This window comes from Grammomys surdaster, unplaced genomic scaffold, assembly GCF_004785775.1.
Source record: "Grammomys surdaster isolate TR1022 unplaced genomic scaffold, NIH_TR_1.0 126198, whole genome shotgun sequence".
NCBI lineage: Eukaryota > Metazoa > Chordata > Mammalia > Rodentia > Muridae > Grammomys > Grammomys surdaster.
The window spans coordinates 9,303,807-9,318,918 of NW_021621003.1; the positions used below are offsets into that span (position 1 = coordinate 9,303,807).

Below are 15,112 nucleotides of genomic sequence, written 5' to 3' on the forward strand. Positions count from 1 at the left end.
GAGAGAGAGAGAGAGAGAGAGAGAGAGAGAGAGAGAGAGAGAGAGAGGGGTTGAACTCTGTGATTGTGATGATATGTAACCAAAGAGTCACTTATCTCAATATTGAACTCAATTAATAACAAATACATCTTAGGGACAGGGAGATGTTTATCATCCACCATGCAGTTTTATGTCCAGGTCTAGCATCTCCATGGAAGATGAAGGGGAAAGAAAAAAGCTAGTTAAACTGAGTTATCCTAGGAATAAAAAGGGACTGGGCCCTAAAAGAACTCTCCCCTAGACCGGCAGCCGAAGGGGCTCTATCCTTGCCAAAGGAGACAGGTCAGATCCAGAGAACGGAGAAGAAGTGACTCTGGAACCTCCTTCAGCAGTCTTTCCTCCATGATCTCCAACATGCCACAAGCAGGCCTTAACCTAATCTCAGGAGGTTGGAGAGGAACATCACCCAAACTTGGAAAGAAATAATCCAGGGATCCCCTCTTGCTGCCACCCAGGACTTGGAGGAACTTTTAAGGGAACTGCACAGAAGGAATTAAAAGATTGTCTAAAAGGGCTTAACTGTTCCAGTTGGAGTTGTAACATGGGCTACAACATGCTAGATATATCTCAATATATGAGTGCTTCAGCTTCAGTTCCCAAAGTATCTTGAAGTGCGGGGGGCGGGGGGGAAGTGGGGAGGGCGGGGCGGATTTCTGTTAAACCTGACATTTGGGAGCCTAAAACAGCAATGTTTCTGAAAGTAAGAGGATCTTGATAGCAGGCACTGCTCAAATTCTAGTTTGTCATACTAGTAGAATGGACCCACAGACCTCAAAGCACAGTTCCTAGACTAGCATCCCTGGGGCCCACTAGGAAAACCCTCTCCCTCCACCCTTATACACATATCACCTCAAATGCACTGAGTCCTAAACCTCTGGTTGAAGCAGACGTCTGGGTGGTTCTGAGAGGTATTGAAGTTTGAGAAACAGTACTCTAAAATATTCATCCATGTTCATCCATTCTCTATAGAAACTCTCCTTACTTGTCTCTAGAGGGTTTGACAAGAGATTTTAGAAGGTTTGTGTGTGTGTGTGTGTGTGTGTGTGTGTGTGTGTGTGTGTGTGTGTGTGTGCTTGCATGTGCATGCGCACATGCGCGCACACACACATACAATTTTCCCTAAGGTTGGGTATATGTCTCTCATTTAAAAAGCATCAAGTGAGGGATTCCTCAATGCTAGCTGCATAATGGACTTCTTTAGGGAATCTGAAACCATTCTGGTGGCTTATAGGATATAGTCAAGCTGAAACACAGACAGTCTAGCCTCAGCAGTAGGAGATATCTGTTTTCCAGGACACTCTAAAACCCTGCTAAGGTCATAGAAGCCTGCATAAGAAATATCTGGACAGTTCGTGAAAGCATCCTTCGTTCTCTGAGGAAAGCCAGGTATGAAGGTTTTGGTTTGGGTTGACAGTTTTCACTTCCTAAGCCTCTAGGTCTGCAGGCATGTTGGGGATGGCTTCAGTTCTAACGCCCTAGGGGAAAACATTTGCCTTTAGAGCCCTGCAACCCACTCTGCACTGGGATATTAGCTTTCCTTCACATTGCTGTAACCATATCATAATGAGTACATTTGAATATATATCATTAGTGTCTCACAAGGCAACATGCACACCTTCCCATGGTTAAGTCAGGTGAACACAGGGGACCAGATGAATAACATCAATTCTGCCCCTGAGCGCCTGACTAGCATTCAGTTCTCAGTTCCCGATTCGATACCCAGGCCAAACCATCGGGCTTAGATCTCAGAAAAGAATTGAGGCTTTTATTATTGCTATTTTTTTTTAGATGCTGCAAAGGTAAATATGTCCAGTCCCAGAGATTTAGTTTGCCCAAGGAAATTGTTCTAATAACACCTCGGTCAAGCGGAACCATCTGAAGGGATGCTGGCATCCGTGAAAACCTCCTGCTGAATTCATTCCTTGAAGACATTCATTTTAGGAAGTTATTTCCAATTTAGCATATAACAGCCATGCAAGTCAATGAGGATTTAGAATCCCTGCTCCCTATGGAGGGCATCTTATTTAAAGCACATCCCTGACAAAGCAGTATCAAGGGGACACAACTGGAAGTCTCTTCGAGAGGTGTAATTTCTCCAGGAGCAGATTTAGCAAGTACAGCAGCTACCAGAACGGCAATCAGCTTCCTGAAATTCATCCAAACTTTCACCAGACTGCTTTGCTGGGGCTGTCTTCATTCACAGTGCAACCATGGGGACAGAGCTTAGCAATGGGCTTCTTTATCTTGCCACACGTTAGCAACTTTAGTCACACTGTAGTCTCAATGCTATCCCTAAGGTTCACAGTGTCACTGAATTCTCTCTTTCTCTTGCTCCCTCTCAAAAATAAAAAATAAAAATCAAAGAAATGGTGTGGCTCTATATGTTCGTCTCTTCAGGCATCTATACCAAAATACCTTTGATTGGTAATTTATAACAACATGGATGTATTGCTCACAATTCTGGATGCTGAAGTGTCCCTAGGGTCAAAGTACCAACACATACAGTATCTGATGAAAGCTTGTCTTATGAGGGCTCTAATACCATTCTGAGTGCTCCATTGTCATGACCTAATTACCGTCTAGATGCTACTCCTTCTAACACTGCTGGTTCAGGGTTAAGCTTCTCCATGTGAATTTGAGAAACAGTAAAACTTAGAACACAAGAGCACACATCTCTAACGCCATTGCAAATCAGACCAACAGTAATGATGTTAACTACTTTTTTATTATTAATTTAGAGCTGTATTTAAAATGGACCTTCTTACTCTACAAGGCCAACTGTGAAGAGAAGGATCTCTGAAAAGCCAGCTGAGTCATAGAAATAGAATTCAGATTTTAAAAAGTAGACTGAGTTTTCTATTTTTCTTTCTTATTTTTTTCTCAACTGGGACCATGTGGGACACTCTGTCAGAAGATCCCTCCGGTTTTGTCAGGTCACTGGACCAAGGGGAGGCTGGTTGGTTTGGTTGATGGTACTCCTTTTGTGTGTAACTATAACAGTTGGGTGTGCTTATCATTTGAGTGGCAGCGTAGTATCACACTGAGGAACCTGGACTTTGGAGGTGGGTTACCCGAGTTCAGAGGCTGGCTTGGCCACATAATTTCATGGCTCTCAGCAAGTAATAGCTTAACATCTACAAGTCTTGGTTTTCGCAAATGGACCTGGAATGACATGCATTTCAGACTCGTTTGGCAGACTGCTTAATTCAATTAATTATATGCACAGTCACAAACACACATACGCATATGCACAATATAAACACACCCAGCTTTATTTTAGTTATGGGAGCACCTTTTCTTTTAGATCCTATATTCCTCTTCCTTCCTCTTTCTTTTTTCTTTTTCCTTAAAGACAGGTACACGTATACCAAGAAAAGAAGCCATACTTGTTCCTTATTCTTGTTTATTGTTTTATTTTGTCTTTTGGTCTTTGTTTTGAGCTTTTGTTTGTTTGTTTTTGTCTTGTGTTTTTTTTTTGAGGCAGATCTCACCATGTAGTTCTGGCTGTCCTGGAACTCACTATGCAGACCAGGATGGCTTCAAACTCACAGAGGTCTGTCTTCCACTGTCTCCCAAGTGCTGGGATTAAAGGTGTGTGCGATTACACTCGGCCTCCTATTGTTGGAATTACAAATGTGAGCCTCGAGGACTGACTTCCCTATTTTATTTTTAAATAAAGAGACAAGCTAAAGGGAGGGGGTTATTTAGAAAACTTGGGCTTAGAAACTGAAGCTTTAGAGCTGGAATTTAGGCCATCTTGGTAGGTGGTACAGGTGATCTTGGGGACTCTGGAGACTGTGCTTCCAGTGATGGGACCTCTTGATGGAGATAGAAAAGGGACCTTATGATCATAGAAGGCAGATTGAAGTGTGAGTTCAAGGTAAACTACTAACTACAACGGGTTTTCATGAACTGAAGCTAGAGTATTCTCTAGCCTACTACTTACTCTCAAAACAGAAATTCCAGAGCCACCCTGTAGGGGGAACCAGAGAGCTTTCTTTTTTTCTTTTCTGCACCTAAAGGGCCATTTTACAACAGAGCAGGAAGCCTGCGAAGCTGAGGCTCTGAGTCAGGCCCAGTGCTTCATATAGCTATCTCTCTCTGTCTCTGTCTCTCTATATAAAATATTAATGTATATATTTACATAAATATATGCATATTACATGTGCATATTATATATTATAATATGTAATAAAAACATTTACATTTAGGATGTCAAGGTCTTAAATGGTCTTGATCTAATTTGAGCATTGAGGGGCAATGATTTCTTCTCAACAATTTTTTTTTCTTTTTCTTTTTTTTTTTTTTTTTTTTTTGGTTTTTCGAGACAGGGTTTCTCTGTGTAGTCCTGGCTGTCCTGGAACTCACTCTGTAGACCAGGCTGGCCTCGAACTCAGAAATCCGCCTGCCTCTGCCTCCCAAGTGCTGGGATTAAAGGCATGTGCCACCACCGCCCGGCTCAACAGTTATTTTTACCTTATGCTTTCTCAACCATCTATTCATGAAAGGTTTTTGTCTTTGTTGTTGTTTTGTCTTATTTTTGTGTTTGTTTGTTTGGTTGTTTGGTTGGGTTTTCAAGACCAGGTTTGTTTATATAGCCCTGGTCATCTTGGAATTCACTCTGTAGACCAGGCTGGCTCAGATGTCTCAGAGATCTCCCTGCCTCTGCCTCCTGAGTTCTGGGATGAAAGACATGTGCCATTACTACCAAGCTAGAACAGAGTATTATTTTTTTTTTAGAAATTATTATTTTCAATATTACTTTTAAATTGTGTGTGCTTGTCTGTCTGTCTGTCTGTCTGTCTGTGTGCATAAATACTTGCCCTCCCTCCATGTACAAAGACCAAAGTACAACTTGTAGAAGCCATTTTGTTCTTTCTACCCATGAGTCCTAGCTTGTTGACAGGTATTTTGACCCACTAAGCCCTCTTGGAGATCCTCTTGGTGATCCTGGGAGAACTATCTAATTCTTTTAAAAAAAAAATAGACTTACTGATAAGTTTCAAACCTGTTGCAAATGACTGGGAAGCTTATTAACATATCAAGGCAGATCCTTGACTCCAGGTTTTTCCAGCATCCCTCAGTCTACCTGTTACAGGGTATGGCTGGCATACCCTATCCACTACCCTGAACTCTCCATTCCAAGGGCTGGGCTTTCCTTCCCCCAGAGCCTCTTCCCTATGTAATCCAGATATTTTAGTTACCTGCCCATTTTTTGCCTCTGGCCTCCTAGCTGCTATATCTAGTTCCCTCTTTTCTGGCTCCCTTCCCCTCTTCCTCTGCCCACAAGGCTCAGAGTCATGGCCACTCTGGACTCTTCCAGGTGTCTCTGTCTCTGACTATGCTCATATATATATATATATACACACACATACAATAAACCTCCTCCACCATACCCAGGAGCAGTCATGTCCATTCCTTTCCTTTTTATTTCATTTTTTCATTGAATTTCTTAAAAATCAATTCAAACCTTTGTTAAGTTCCTTTGTATGTAAAAGTGTGCTCCATACAAAGGTGAAAAGTCATGGTGCTTACCCATCATGGATCCACACTCTAGCATCGTGAACAGATAGAACTTTCTAGAATGATAAAATGCTTTATATGTACAATTTAGAGCATAGGAAGCACCATTTAAAGGGACTATTGAGTTCTCGAAATGTAGGTAACATTGCTGAAGAACTGAGTTTTAATTTTATCTAATTTCAAATCTACAATGATACCTGTCCTACCTGCATTTTTAAATGATTTAAAAAAAAACTTTTAGTTTTGTTACCTTGACAAAAGCTAGAATTATTTGGGAAGAGAAACTCTCAGTTGAGAAAAAACATGGCTCCGTAAAATTGGCCTGTAGGCAATCATGTCAGCTTTTATACACACACACACATACACACACACACACACACACACACACACACACACACACACACTAATGACTGATGTGAGAGGCCCATCCTGTGAGAGTAGTGCCACCCTTGGGTTGTATGAGAAAGCAGGCTGAATAAGCAAGGAAAAATATGCCAGTAAGCAGCACTCCTCCATGCTTGGTCTCTGCCTTAGTTCCTACCTGGACCCAATCTTGCTGAATCTGGAAGAGAAAGGAGCTATGAGCCAAGGGACTAGGAGGGTTACAGAGACTAGAAAAAGCAAAGATGTGGCTCTTTCCCTGGTGTGTTACAGAGCCTCAAGAAAAGAGCCAGATTCTAAAGATCTCTCTCTCTCTCTCTCTCTCTCTCTCTCTCTCTCTCTCTCTCTCTCCCTCTCTCTCTCCTCTCTCTCCTTCATTCCCTCCCTCCCCAACGTGTGTGTGTGTGTGTGTGTAAGTAAATGTGTGAGTATGTACACATGTGTGGAGGACAGAAAACAATCTCTGATATCATTCTGCAGTTGCTATTGCTGTGTTTTTTAAACAGGGTGTTTCACTGGCTTGAAATTAGGCAAAGCTAGCTGCCCACTGAGCCCCAGGGATCCACCCTGCTTCCCCAGTGCTGGAATTACAACCACACTCTACCATGCCCAGCCTTATATGCGGGTGCTTGGGATTGAACTCAGGTCTCCATGCTCATGAAGAAAGCATTTTTACTTATGGAGCCATCTTCTCAGCCCTTAAAGACAACTTTATCTTACCTTAACCAGACCCAAGTTGGACTTCCAAGCTGAAGAATTATGAGATGAGGCACAAAGGCTATCTTGAGGCATAGCATTGTGGTGATGAGTTTCTATGTCAGTAGTAAACAACTACAACTATCCCTTAGGGTGGTGAGGCTGATATGAGCCCAAGAAAGAGACTTTCTATCAATACTATCTTCCATGGGTACATGCTACTCCATGCAGTGGAGTCCTGTCCCCTCTGAGAGTTAGCTTCCTCTTTCATGCCCACCTGTGCCCTGTACTACCTGCCTTAGGTGAGGCTCAGAGTTCCACAGAATCCTCTGTATCCATGATACATACATGCCCCTACAGACAGACAGACAGACACACATCACACAAACATACACACACACACACACACGCATGCACACAGACACACAAAAACATGTGCTGCTCTCACTCCTCTGACCGCCCCTCCCTCAGGCTTTCTTCTGTAAACGGCAATTCTGGACTTAATTATATAGTAGGCAATGTTACCTACTGTCATTTCTTGTCTGTTTATCTTGTTTCCAAAATAAGATTGAACCTCAGTCTCAAATGGGAACTATGTTTTGTCCCATTTTGTCCTGTTGCTCTTGTTTTCTGGAACGTGTACACACACACACACACACAATACAAACTCATATGTTTCTAAGTAGATATCCTCAATTTGTTGTTGTCATTGTTGTTGGTTTTCCCATGACTGGCCACTAAGGCATTTTTCTATTTCATACTAGAGTGTTCTGTTTTCTGGTGAAATTTGTTGAAGGTTTTAAGGTCTAATATTGGACCTAGAATGGATAAGACAGAGGTATAGTTTTCCACTTAATTCCAGTCACTGGTGGCCCAATCATGTTCCTCATTCTGTCAGAGAATACGGGTAAAATCTGTTTAAAATCATGGCACAACTAACAAAGAGGGAGGCTGTGTCTGTGATACTCATAACTCAGTGCTAAGCAGATAATACATACTCAATAAAAACTGGTTCAGCAAGGATATAACTGTGACCCAGCATGGAAGCACTTGTCCAGCACAGACAAGGCCCGAGGTTTCGACTCTAGCACTAAGATAATAAAAGGCACATCAGGCAACTGGCCAGCGGTAAGTGTCTCCTATTCCATTCCTCTAATGACAGGAGATGACCCTTCACACAAACATCTATACACACAAAGGAGACATGGCTGACCATTCCTGGGGGTAGAGTTCCTAAAAGAACAGACAGATGAACATGTTGTTCATATCTCAAAATAAGATCCACCTCTCATTTCAGGGTGCACTTATCTTAGTGGTCAGGGTAAGGATTTTGTAAAGGAATGAACCCATGTGTAGAAATGGGAATTAAGACAAGCAGTGCCTTGCCATTTGCAGACATAGATTTTTTCCATCTTCCTGCCTTTTGTGGGGTCCCATTCTGCTCTGTATGATCCTTTGGCACTTTAAAGTATGGAAGGCAAGTTAGAGAGTGAGGCTGGGATAGCTATTGCCCTGCTAGCAAAGCTTGCATTACATTCTTAGAATGAAACAACCATACTGGAGCCCATTTGTAACCCTATGAGAGAGCTGCCCTTGTTACAGGGGATAACACTAAGAAAACAGGACTGGGAAGAGGTAAGTGTGACCTTGCACAAAAGGACCCATTGGCTGGCAGCTGAGGAAGAGCTAACTGAGCTGGGACAGAACAGAGATGTGGGTTCTGATCTATATCTCTCTGCTGAATGAGATCACATGCAAGCCTTTGGTCCTCTGTAAGATCCACAAGCTGATGAAGTGCCTTGGGAGACACCATGGTGGCTCTGTGTGCTTCCTGGTGGCATTTCTAGAAACTGGAGGCGGTAAAGGAGGAGTGCGAAAGAAGAGATAGAGGAATGTGCACTCTTAAATAAGATCTCTCCCCCCTCCCTTCCTGCCCCAAGCAAAGCATTATGAGATGAGTAAGTAGGGATGGAGGGATGCCAACATCAAGCAGCAGAGTGGGTGCTGCCTTTCCCAAATTGGTCCTCAAAGCTCCCACTCTTCCAAGGTTAAGGTCAGGAGCTCAAGATCAGCAAAAGAGTGCACTGAGGTAAATTGTCCAGATAAGCTGTGCGAGCGTCAGGTGCCTGGTCTGAAAACATGGAGTAATTAACAATTCCTACCTCATAGGTTTGATCTGAAGTTGGAGGTGATATAGGTAAGAGGTTCAGTGGTGGGACCATTACTAAAGCATTTGATACCCACCATTGTTATGCTGGCTGTATTTCTGAATGTCTTAAGCTGACATACATACACACACACACACACATATATATATATACATACATATATATGTATATATGTATGTATATATGTGTATATATATGTAATGCAGTCCTGTACTGAGAATAAGAATGCTTATGCATTGTAAAAGATACAGACTGGGCCCCTGGTGTTCACTCCGGATTTTAATCACCATGGTGGCAGCAATACCATGCCTCCACCCTCTAAAGTTTGTATAGCACTACAGTAAACTTATTTCTTGCATATTATTCCAAATCCCAGACAGCAAAGGCAGTATACCTCCACTTTCCAGGATAAGGGAAAAGCTGCCCAAAATGGCCACACCTAATAGTCCTTTTCCTTCTTTGTAGGACTGAGAATGTTCACTAGTTTTTGTGATGGCTCATGAGTTTAATGGTTATTTCCCAGGATGATAACCTATGTATTAAATAAGGCAGCGGAACCTCCTGACTTTGAGCTGAAATGATTCTTCCTTAATACACAAGAAGATTTGGCATCCCACCCAAGGGCAGTTACTAAGAAGCAAAAGCATCTCAGTAAATTTTTTCTCCGGCAAAAATGGACAGGTTCTTTTGATTGCTGTGGTTTGGTTGTTGTTGTTACTATTGTTGTTGTTGTTATCAATTTCATAGTCGAACATGCTATTGCTCTGTTTTCAGTTTCAACATTGATGCTCCCTGCCAGGCTGCATCATTTATTGATTTCTAAGGTTCCTAGGTTCCTGCCCTTCTCAGTACTATAAGACAGCACTCTCTGTCAATGTCCTTCACAGGTTGAGTGGAAGACAAGAGACTCTGGTCAGAAAGCCAATCATCAGCTCAGGTGAGAAAGCTGGGATGCCCCAGCTCATGGACCTACTCAGGACACACCTTAGATTTGCATGTGGCTCTCATGATCTGAACATACTGACTAGAAAACTATCCTCATCAAGCACATCTCAGAGCCAAGAAGAAAACTTTTCCACTCAGCAAAAAGTGAATATGATTTGAATAAGAAATCTAGGGGGTGGGTGGCATCTAACTGAGGATATGCACACACACAGGTGCATTTACACAAACGCATCGGAGAGTGTGTAGGTGAGTACTATATGTTATATATTAGAGATGTATATTGAATATTCTAAATATATGACAGTTGTTTTCAAACCCAGGGCTTTGCAGGATGCAAGGACATCTTCACACAACATTTTTAGAACATTATCTAACAATGTCTACAAAATAAATTATTCATGCTCTTTTACTTGGTAATGCTTCTTCTGGTAATATGGAAATATCTATAGAACTGGAATCTTGCAAATGCATGGATGACAGTGTTTATGAAAATATCATTCAGAGTAGCAAATAAAGCATCCAGATGATCCATTTGTACCTACAGCTAGGTCCACTATATAACAAGCAGATAACAGAATTTTACCCAAATGGCTATAAAATTTACCTTATTATGGTGCTGAAGGGATGTCCACCACGTGTTACTATAAGAGCTAAATTGCAGTGGAATATAGTTATTTTAAACAATTTCTCATAGGAACATCAGCACCCCTCTAATGTGTAGCTATAAGTGCACATCCATTTATTTATGTGTGGTATGGGATAAGTTTGCAGAAAGGTTTGTAGCTTGTTAACAGTAGGCATCTCAGGGTGGGGTTTGGGGGTCCATGAAGAACAAAAAGAGAAAAAGTTTTCAATGGTTAAAACATGCATATGTTATGTTGTGAAAAATATGAAGTTGTGACTCATGACCACCAACAAAACAAAACAAAAACAAACCTACAAGTAAAGACAGAGAAAATTCCCAATAATTCCTTCAATCCTCAGTTAACTAATGGAAGCAAAAATACTTTCATGTTAATTAAAACTTAGACAGCATCAAAGAGGAACTTAGAGCTGTCAATTTAATCTTTCTCAGAGCTAGTTAGTTTTCATGACTAATTGTTTTACTGTACTGGTTTTGATTCAGGAAGTGAACTGCTAAGCCAAGCACCGAGGAACCTTCTCCCAGCGAGGGAGTGGAGTAGCCTGTGATTCCAGAGACTTGAGATGTTTCATCTTGTCCTGTTCATCCCAGAAATTATAACTATAAATAAACCCCAACAGGAGACACAACCCAACTGTGGCAGGCAGGTCTTCTGGGGCACCAGAACCTGCCAATCTGAAGGTTGGTCTCATTCCCATGGGCTTCTTTAACCAGTCCTGACTCTCAATTCCTGAATGACAAGTGACAGAAGCATGAACTGCAGAAGTCCCAGCTGTGACAGTGATGACCACAGGACTTCAACAAAGATAAAACTGTACCGTCTAAAGCTCTACTTCAGCAGATCCTTCTGGGCTGTCACCATCCAGGTCTGACAACCAAGAGCATGGCCACATGCAAAACTGTCTATGCATAGCCACAGACTAGCGCAAGAATCCTTCCTAGACCCTATATATCCTTAACGTACCCTGCCTAAGAGCCACTGAAAAGGCAAAAGAAACTGACTTACCAAGCCAACTTCTGTTTAAGTACACAGACACAAACACGGGAGGGACTGTGAAGAAATCTACTACTGAATTCACTTCCAGCCAGAACCACAGCTTATCGTTGGCTGCAATAAACTGGGGGGAAAGAGAAAATAAGACAGAAAAACAAAATGAGAAGCGCGGTGTCAGCATTTAATATATGTCCTTATGTCAAAAGATAAACATTGGATTTCTATGGAGTCTGCAGGGTCTGACACTCTGCTCTTCACCTAGTCTCATGCTGTCCTATACATCAGTCACTAGCTTGATTTGGAGAATCGACAGCCTTTTATAGGAAGTGACTATATGCCACAATAGCCTTAGGGAATGATTAGGCAATGTGATTTTTCTGTGGTTCCCAACAGCCCCATGGAGAAGATTTTTGTCATCTCACCTTCTTGGCCTTTCTGATACAAATCTAACTATGAATAAAGCACATATATGTGTATTCACACTCATGTGCACAAGTCAAATTTTACACAAAAATCTCCATTAATGTGATCTAGAACAGACTCCCTAATCCCACCAGCCTCCATTCCTCTTTGACCCCCACATCCCACCAGCCTTCATTCCTGGTTGACCCTGATAATTGTAGTCTCAATGCTGCTATATATAAATTTGGGAGCTTAAGTTTTTTTGAATGTACTTTGTAATAGAAAAAAACACGTTCATGTTTGAATAGAGGACCGAGAAGCAGTGAGTCACTGTACCATTGCTTCAAACCCTTCCTTGAACCAAAATAAACCCTTGTTTCAGAAAGCTCTCAGCTAAGCAAAGAACTTGTCCACAGTCCCAGCACCAGAATGCAGGTGAGTTGTCTACCATGGAGACCTCAGGCTTCACCCTGCCTAGGAAAGCAGTCATGGGTGGAGGGTTATCCTTGAGTTTCGGATTCTCATGCCCCACTGTGGTACTACTGAGAGATGCTGCCAAACTTACCCGCAAGCCAAAGTAGAGAAGGAAGAACACGTTGAAAGCCATGTCGATCTGTAATGTGAAATCTTTGTAGAAATTCTGGCAGGATTCTATTGGGCTATTAGACAGGAAGAAGAAAAAGCAAGAGGTAAACATAAAAAACAAAGAAAATATTGTCACAGCTTCCACAATGCCAGGAAACCATGTGTGGGGTAGAGGACAAAATGAATGTTCGCTAAATACAACATTTGGTCTTTCTACCCCTTGTGACCATCAAGCAAGCATTGCCAAAGGGCTCTCCATTCAACCATTCAGTGTTTTGTTCTTTACTTTGCTTTGGGGGTTGGTGATAATTTTATATACTATTTTTCATCATCATTCAGGAGTTGATCTAAGATTCTAAAGAGGATCATGCAGACACCTTGGAGGAAGGACAAGCAGGAAGGATTACCAAATTTCTTGATTTCATATTAACCCTTAAAGAACTGATATCTTCAATTAAAAGGACTCATAACAAGGCTAAAATATCAGACCCTATGTCCTCCAGCCCATTAGAAGTGGAGCCCATTTTTCCAGCAGCCACATCTGGATCTTATAAAAGCTGTTAGTATATTTATAAAGGACCCAGGAACAGCTCAAGAAAGCCTTGGATCCTGGTTACTGTTCTGTCTAGACTAAGCATGGATTTCCTGTGTGGTACTCTGCACTGGGGAAGAAAGTAATGTTCAACAATAAAATTCAAGGTCACAGATTAATGTATGGAAGCAGTACTCTAAGGGTTAATTTTGTTTGTTGTTGTTGTTGGCATGCAGGTTAATGGGCTTCATGTCTGGGCCAAGCAGCCAAATGTGCACCTCTAGCACTCTACTTTGTTCAAGAGTAGGCAGTTCCAAAGGGTACTACTATACAAACTGGTACGTGGCTTCCATGAGATTTCCCACCACAAACTGATCAGAGAATCAGCATGTGAATAGTCCCAAAGTTTGGGCTATGTGGGAAGCAGCAAAGCCTTACAGACACCTCAAAGCTATAAAAGAAATTCCACTATACTGCTGTCTGTAAGCAAATGGAAGCACACAGGCCAGGAATAGAAGACAGGAGGTAAGCAAAAGGGAGGGTATGGAGAGATCCCCAAATCCTTCTTCAGATGGGAAGCAACATGGACCTCTCCCCCTAGGAGAGAGGGGGCTGGAGAGGTGCATCAGGAAAGATTGCTGAGCAGCGAGGCCACTTTAGAAATCATTGCATTTGGATACCAGTTAGTATAGTTGTACTTTAATAAGGGTAATGCTTGGCTGTTCAACAGGCAAGAATCAGTGCAGCCTGGGAATGCAGGGCCTACTCAGTGGCACAGTAGGTCAGTCTATGGGAACCTCCAGTCACATGACATGCACTGGCTTTCTCCATTCTTTGCTGGGATTACAAATCAAACATGCCCTTTGTCATGACCCAAACCACCGATATGTGTTAACCCTCCACGCACAAAGGAAGAGTAACCTATTCTTGCATTTACAAAGTAAGCACACTGAACAAAAGCAACAGAACATGGTTCTTTTTACAAAGGAAATGACAACTGCCGAGTTCTCACTAAGGCAGGAAAGTGAGGGGAGAGACAGAATGGAATCTGGTTAGTCTGGTGCTGAAAGGAGGCAGGAACAAAAGCTTACACAAAGCAGCCTACCCTTGTACTTAGCTGGCCCCCACCCCCACACCACCACCACAAGCATGCATTTAAGTGAAATAAGGGGCTGTAGTCAACAAGGGACAGATCTACAATTCTTAAGCTATAGTGGGGTATTATAAATAACAAGAGTACAGTATATTCCTAAGATATGTATGACAGCTGACAGGGTAAGAGCTACTATAGATCCTGAGGACCTTGAGTGGACAGTATGCTGAAAATTAAGTGGTATGTGTATGTGTGTGTGTGAGCACATGTGTGTGTAAGGGAATAAGTGAATGGGTATATGAGAAATTTGCACATAAGTATTGCATTCATGATAGTTTGATGTCACGGAGATTATTTTTGTTCAACATAAGTGGGATAAGATATTTTTAAAAAGTGTTAGCAACTCTTCTCCATTGATCCTTGATTTCTTGGTCCCTTTTTTTGTTCTGGTCCTTTTCATATCATCCAGTGTTTAAGTGCAACAATGAAGAGGCTTTAATTTAAAAGGTGCCATGTTGAAAACCATACCTGAACACTCGCCACCCCCATTCACAGAAAATAATAGAGAAAACATAATAGACCTTGCAATTGGTCATTTACAATTTTAGAACTGACGTAATTATCATTTACCATTCACTGGGCTCTACACTTTGAACTCAAACAGTAAAATAGAAGTCACCTGGCATTTTTGAATGACCTCTGGCTAAGGCACAAAGTAACAGGAAGACACCCTGAGTTATGGACGTGCTTGGGAAGAGGGGCAAGAAATGGGACATTCTTAGACAAAAACTGAACTGGGTCTTAGAACCCAAGTGGGATCAGAGTGTTCTGAGGATATATTTTATATCAGTTTCAGCAACTTCTCCCTGCCATGGGAGTGCCAGGAACAACACCCTGCATGGGTTTTCAACTGCCAACAGAACTATTTATCAGGATCTCTGCTGCAATAAATCCTCTGAGTGCCTAGAGGTCATGCTCTCACACAATCAGAGACCACAGAGTGGAGGTGTCAAAGCCCCATTATTTCATTCCTCAAATGGAAACAAACCATGGCATTCATTGATCTTTTAAAAAAGAGAATCCATAACTCAGCAACCAAAAGGTTGGCCTA

At 41.9% G+C, this 15,112-nt stretch overlaps 1 protein-coding gene across 27 annotated transcripts in view; it reads right to left on the bottom strand.

Moving 5' to 3' along the window:
• Kcnma1 (potassium calcium-activated channel subfamily M alpha 1) overlaps positions 1–15,112 on the bottom strand; it is a 688,486-nt gene that overhangs the window by 269,085 nt on the left and 404,289 nt on the right. For all 27 annotated transcript variants that reach the window (XM_028758454.1, XM_028758452.1, XM_028758459.1 and 24 more), the window contains 2 exons: positions 12,357–12,450; positions 11,402–11,513 (listed from right to left, as the gene is read on the bottom strand). In XM_028758454.1, the coding sequence (XP_028614287.1) occupies positions 11,402–11,513; positions 12,357–12,450 (206 nt within the window). The remainder of the gene's footprint in view (positions 1–11,401; positions 11,514–12,356; positions 12,451–15,112) is intronic.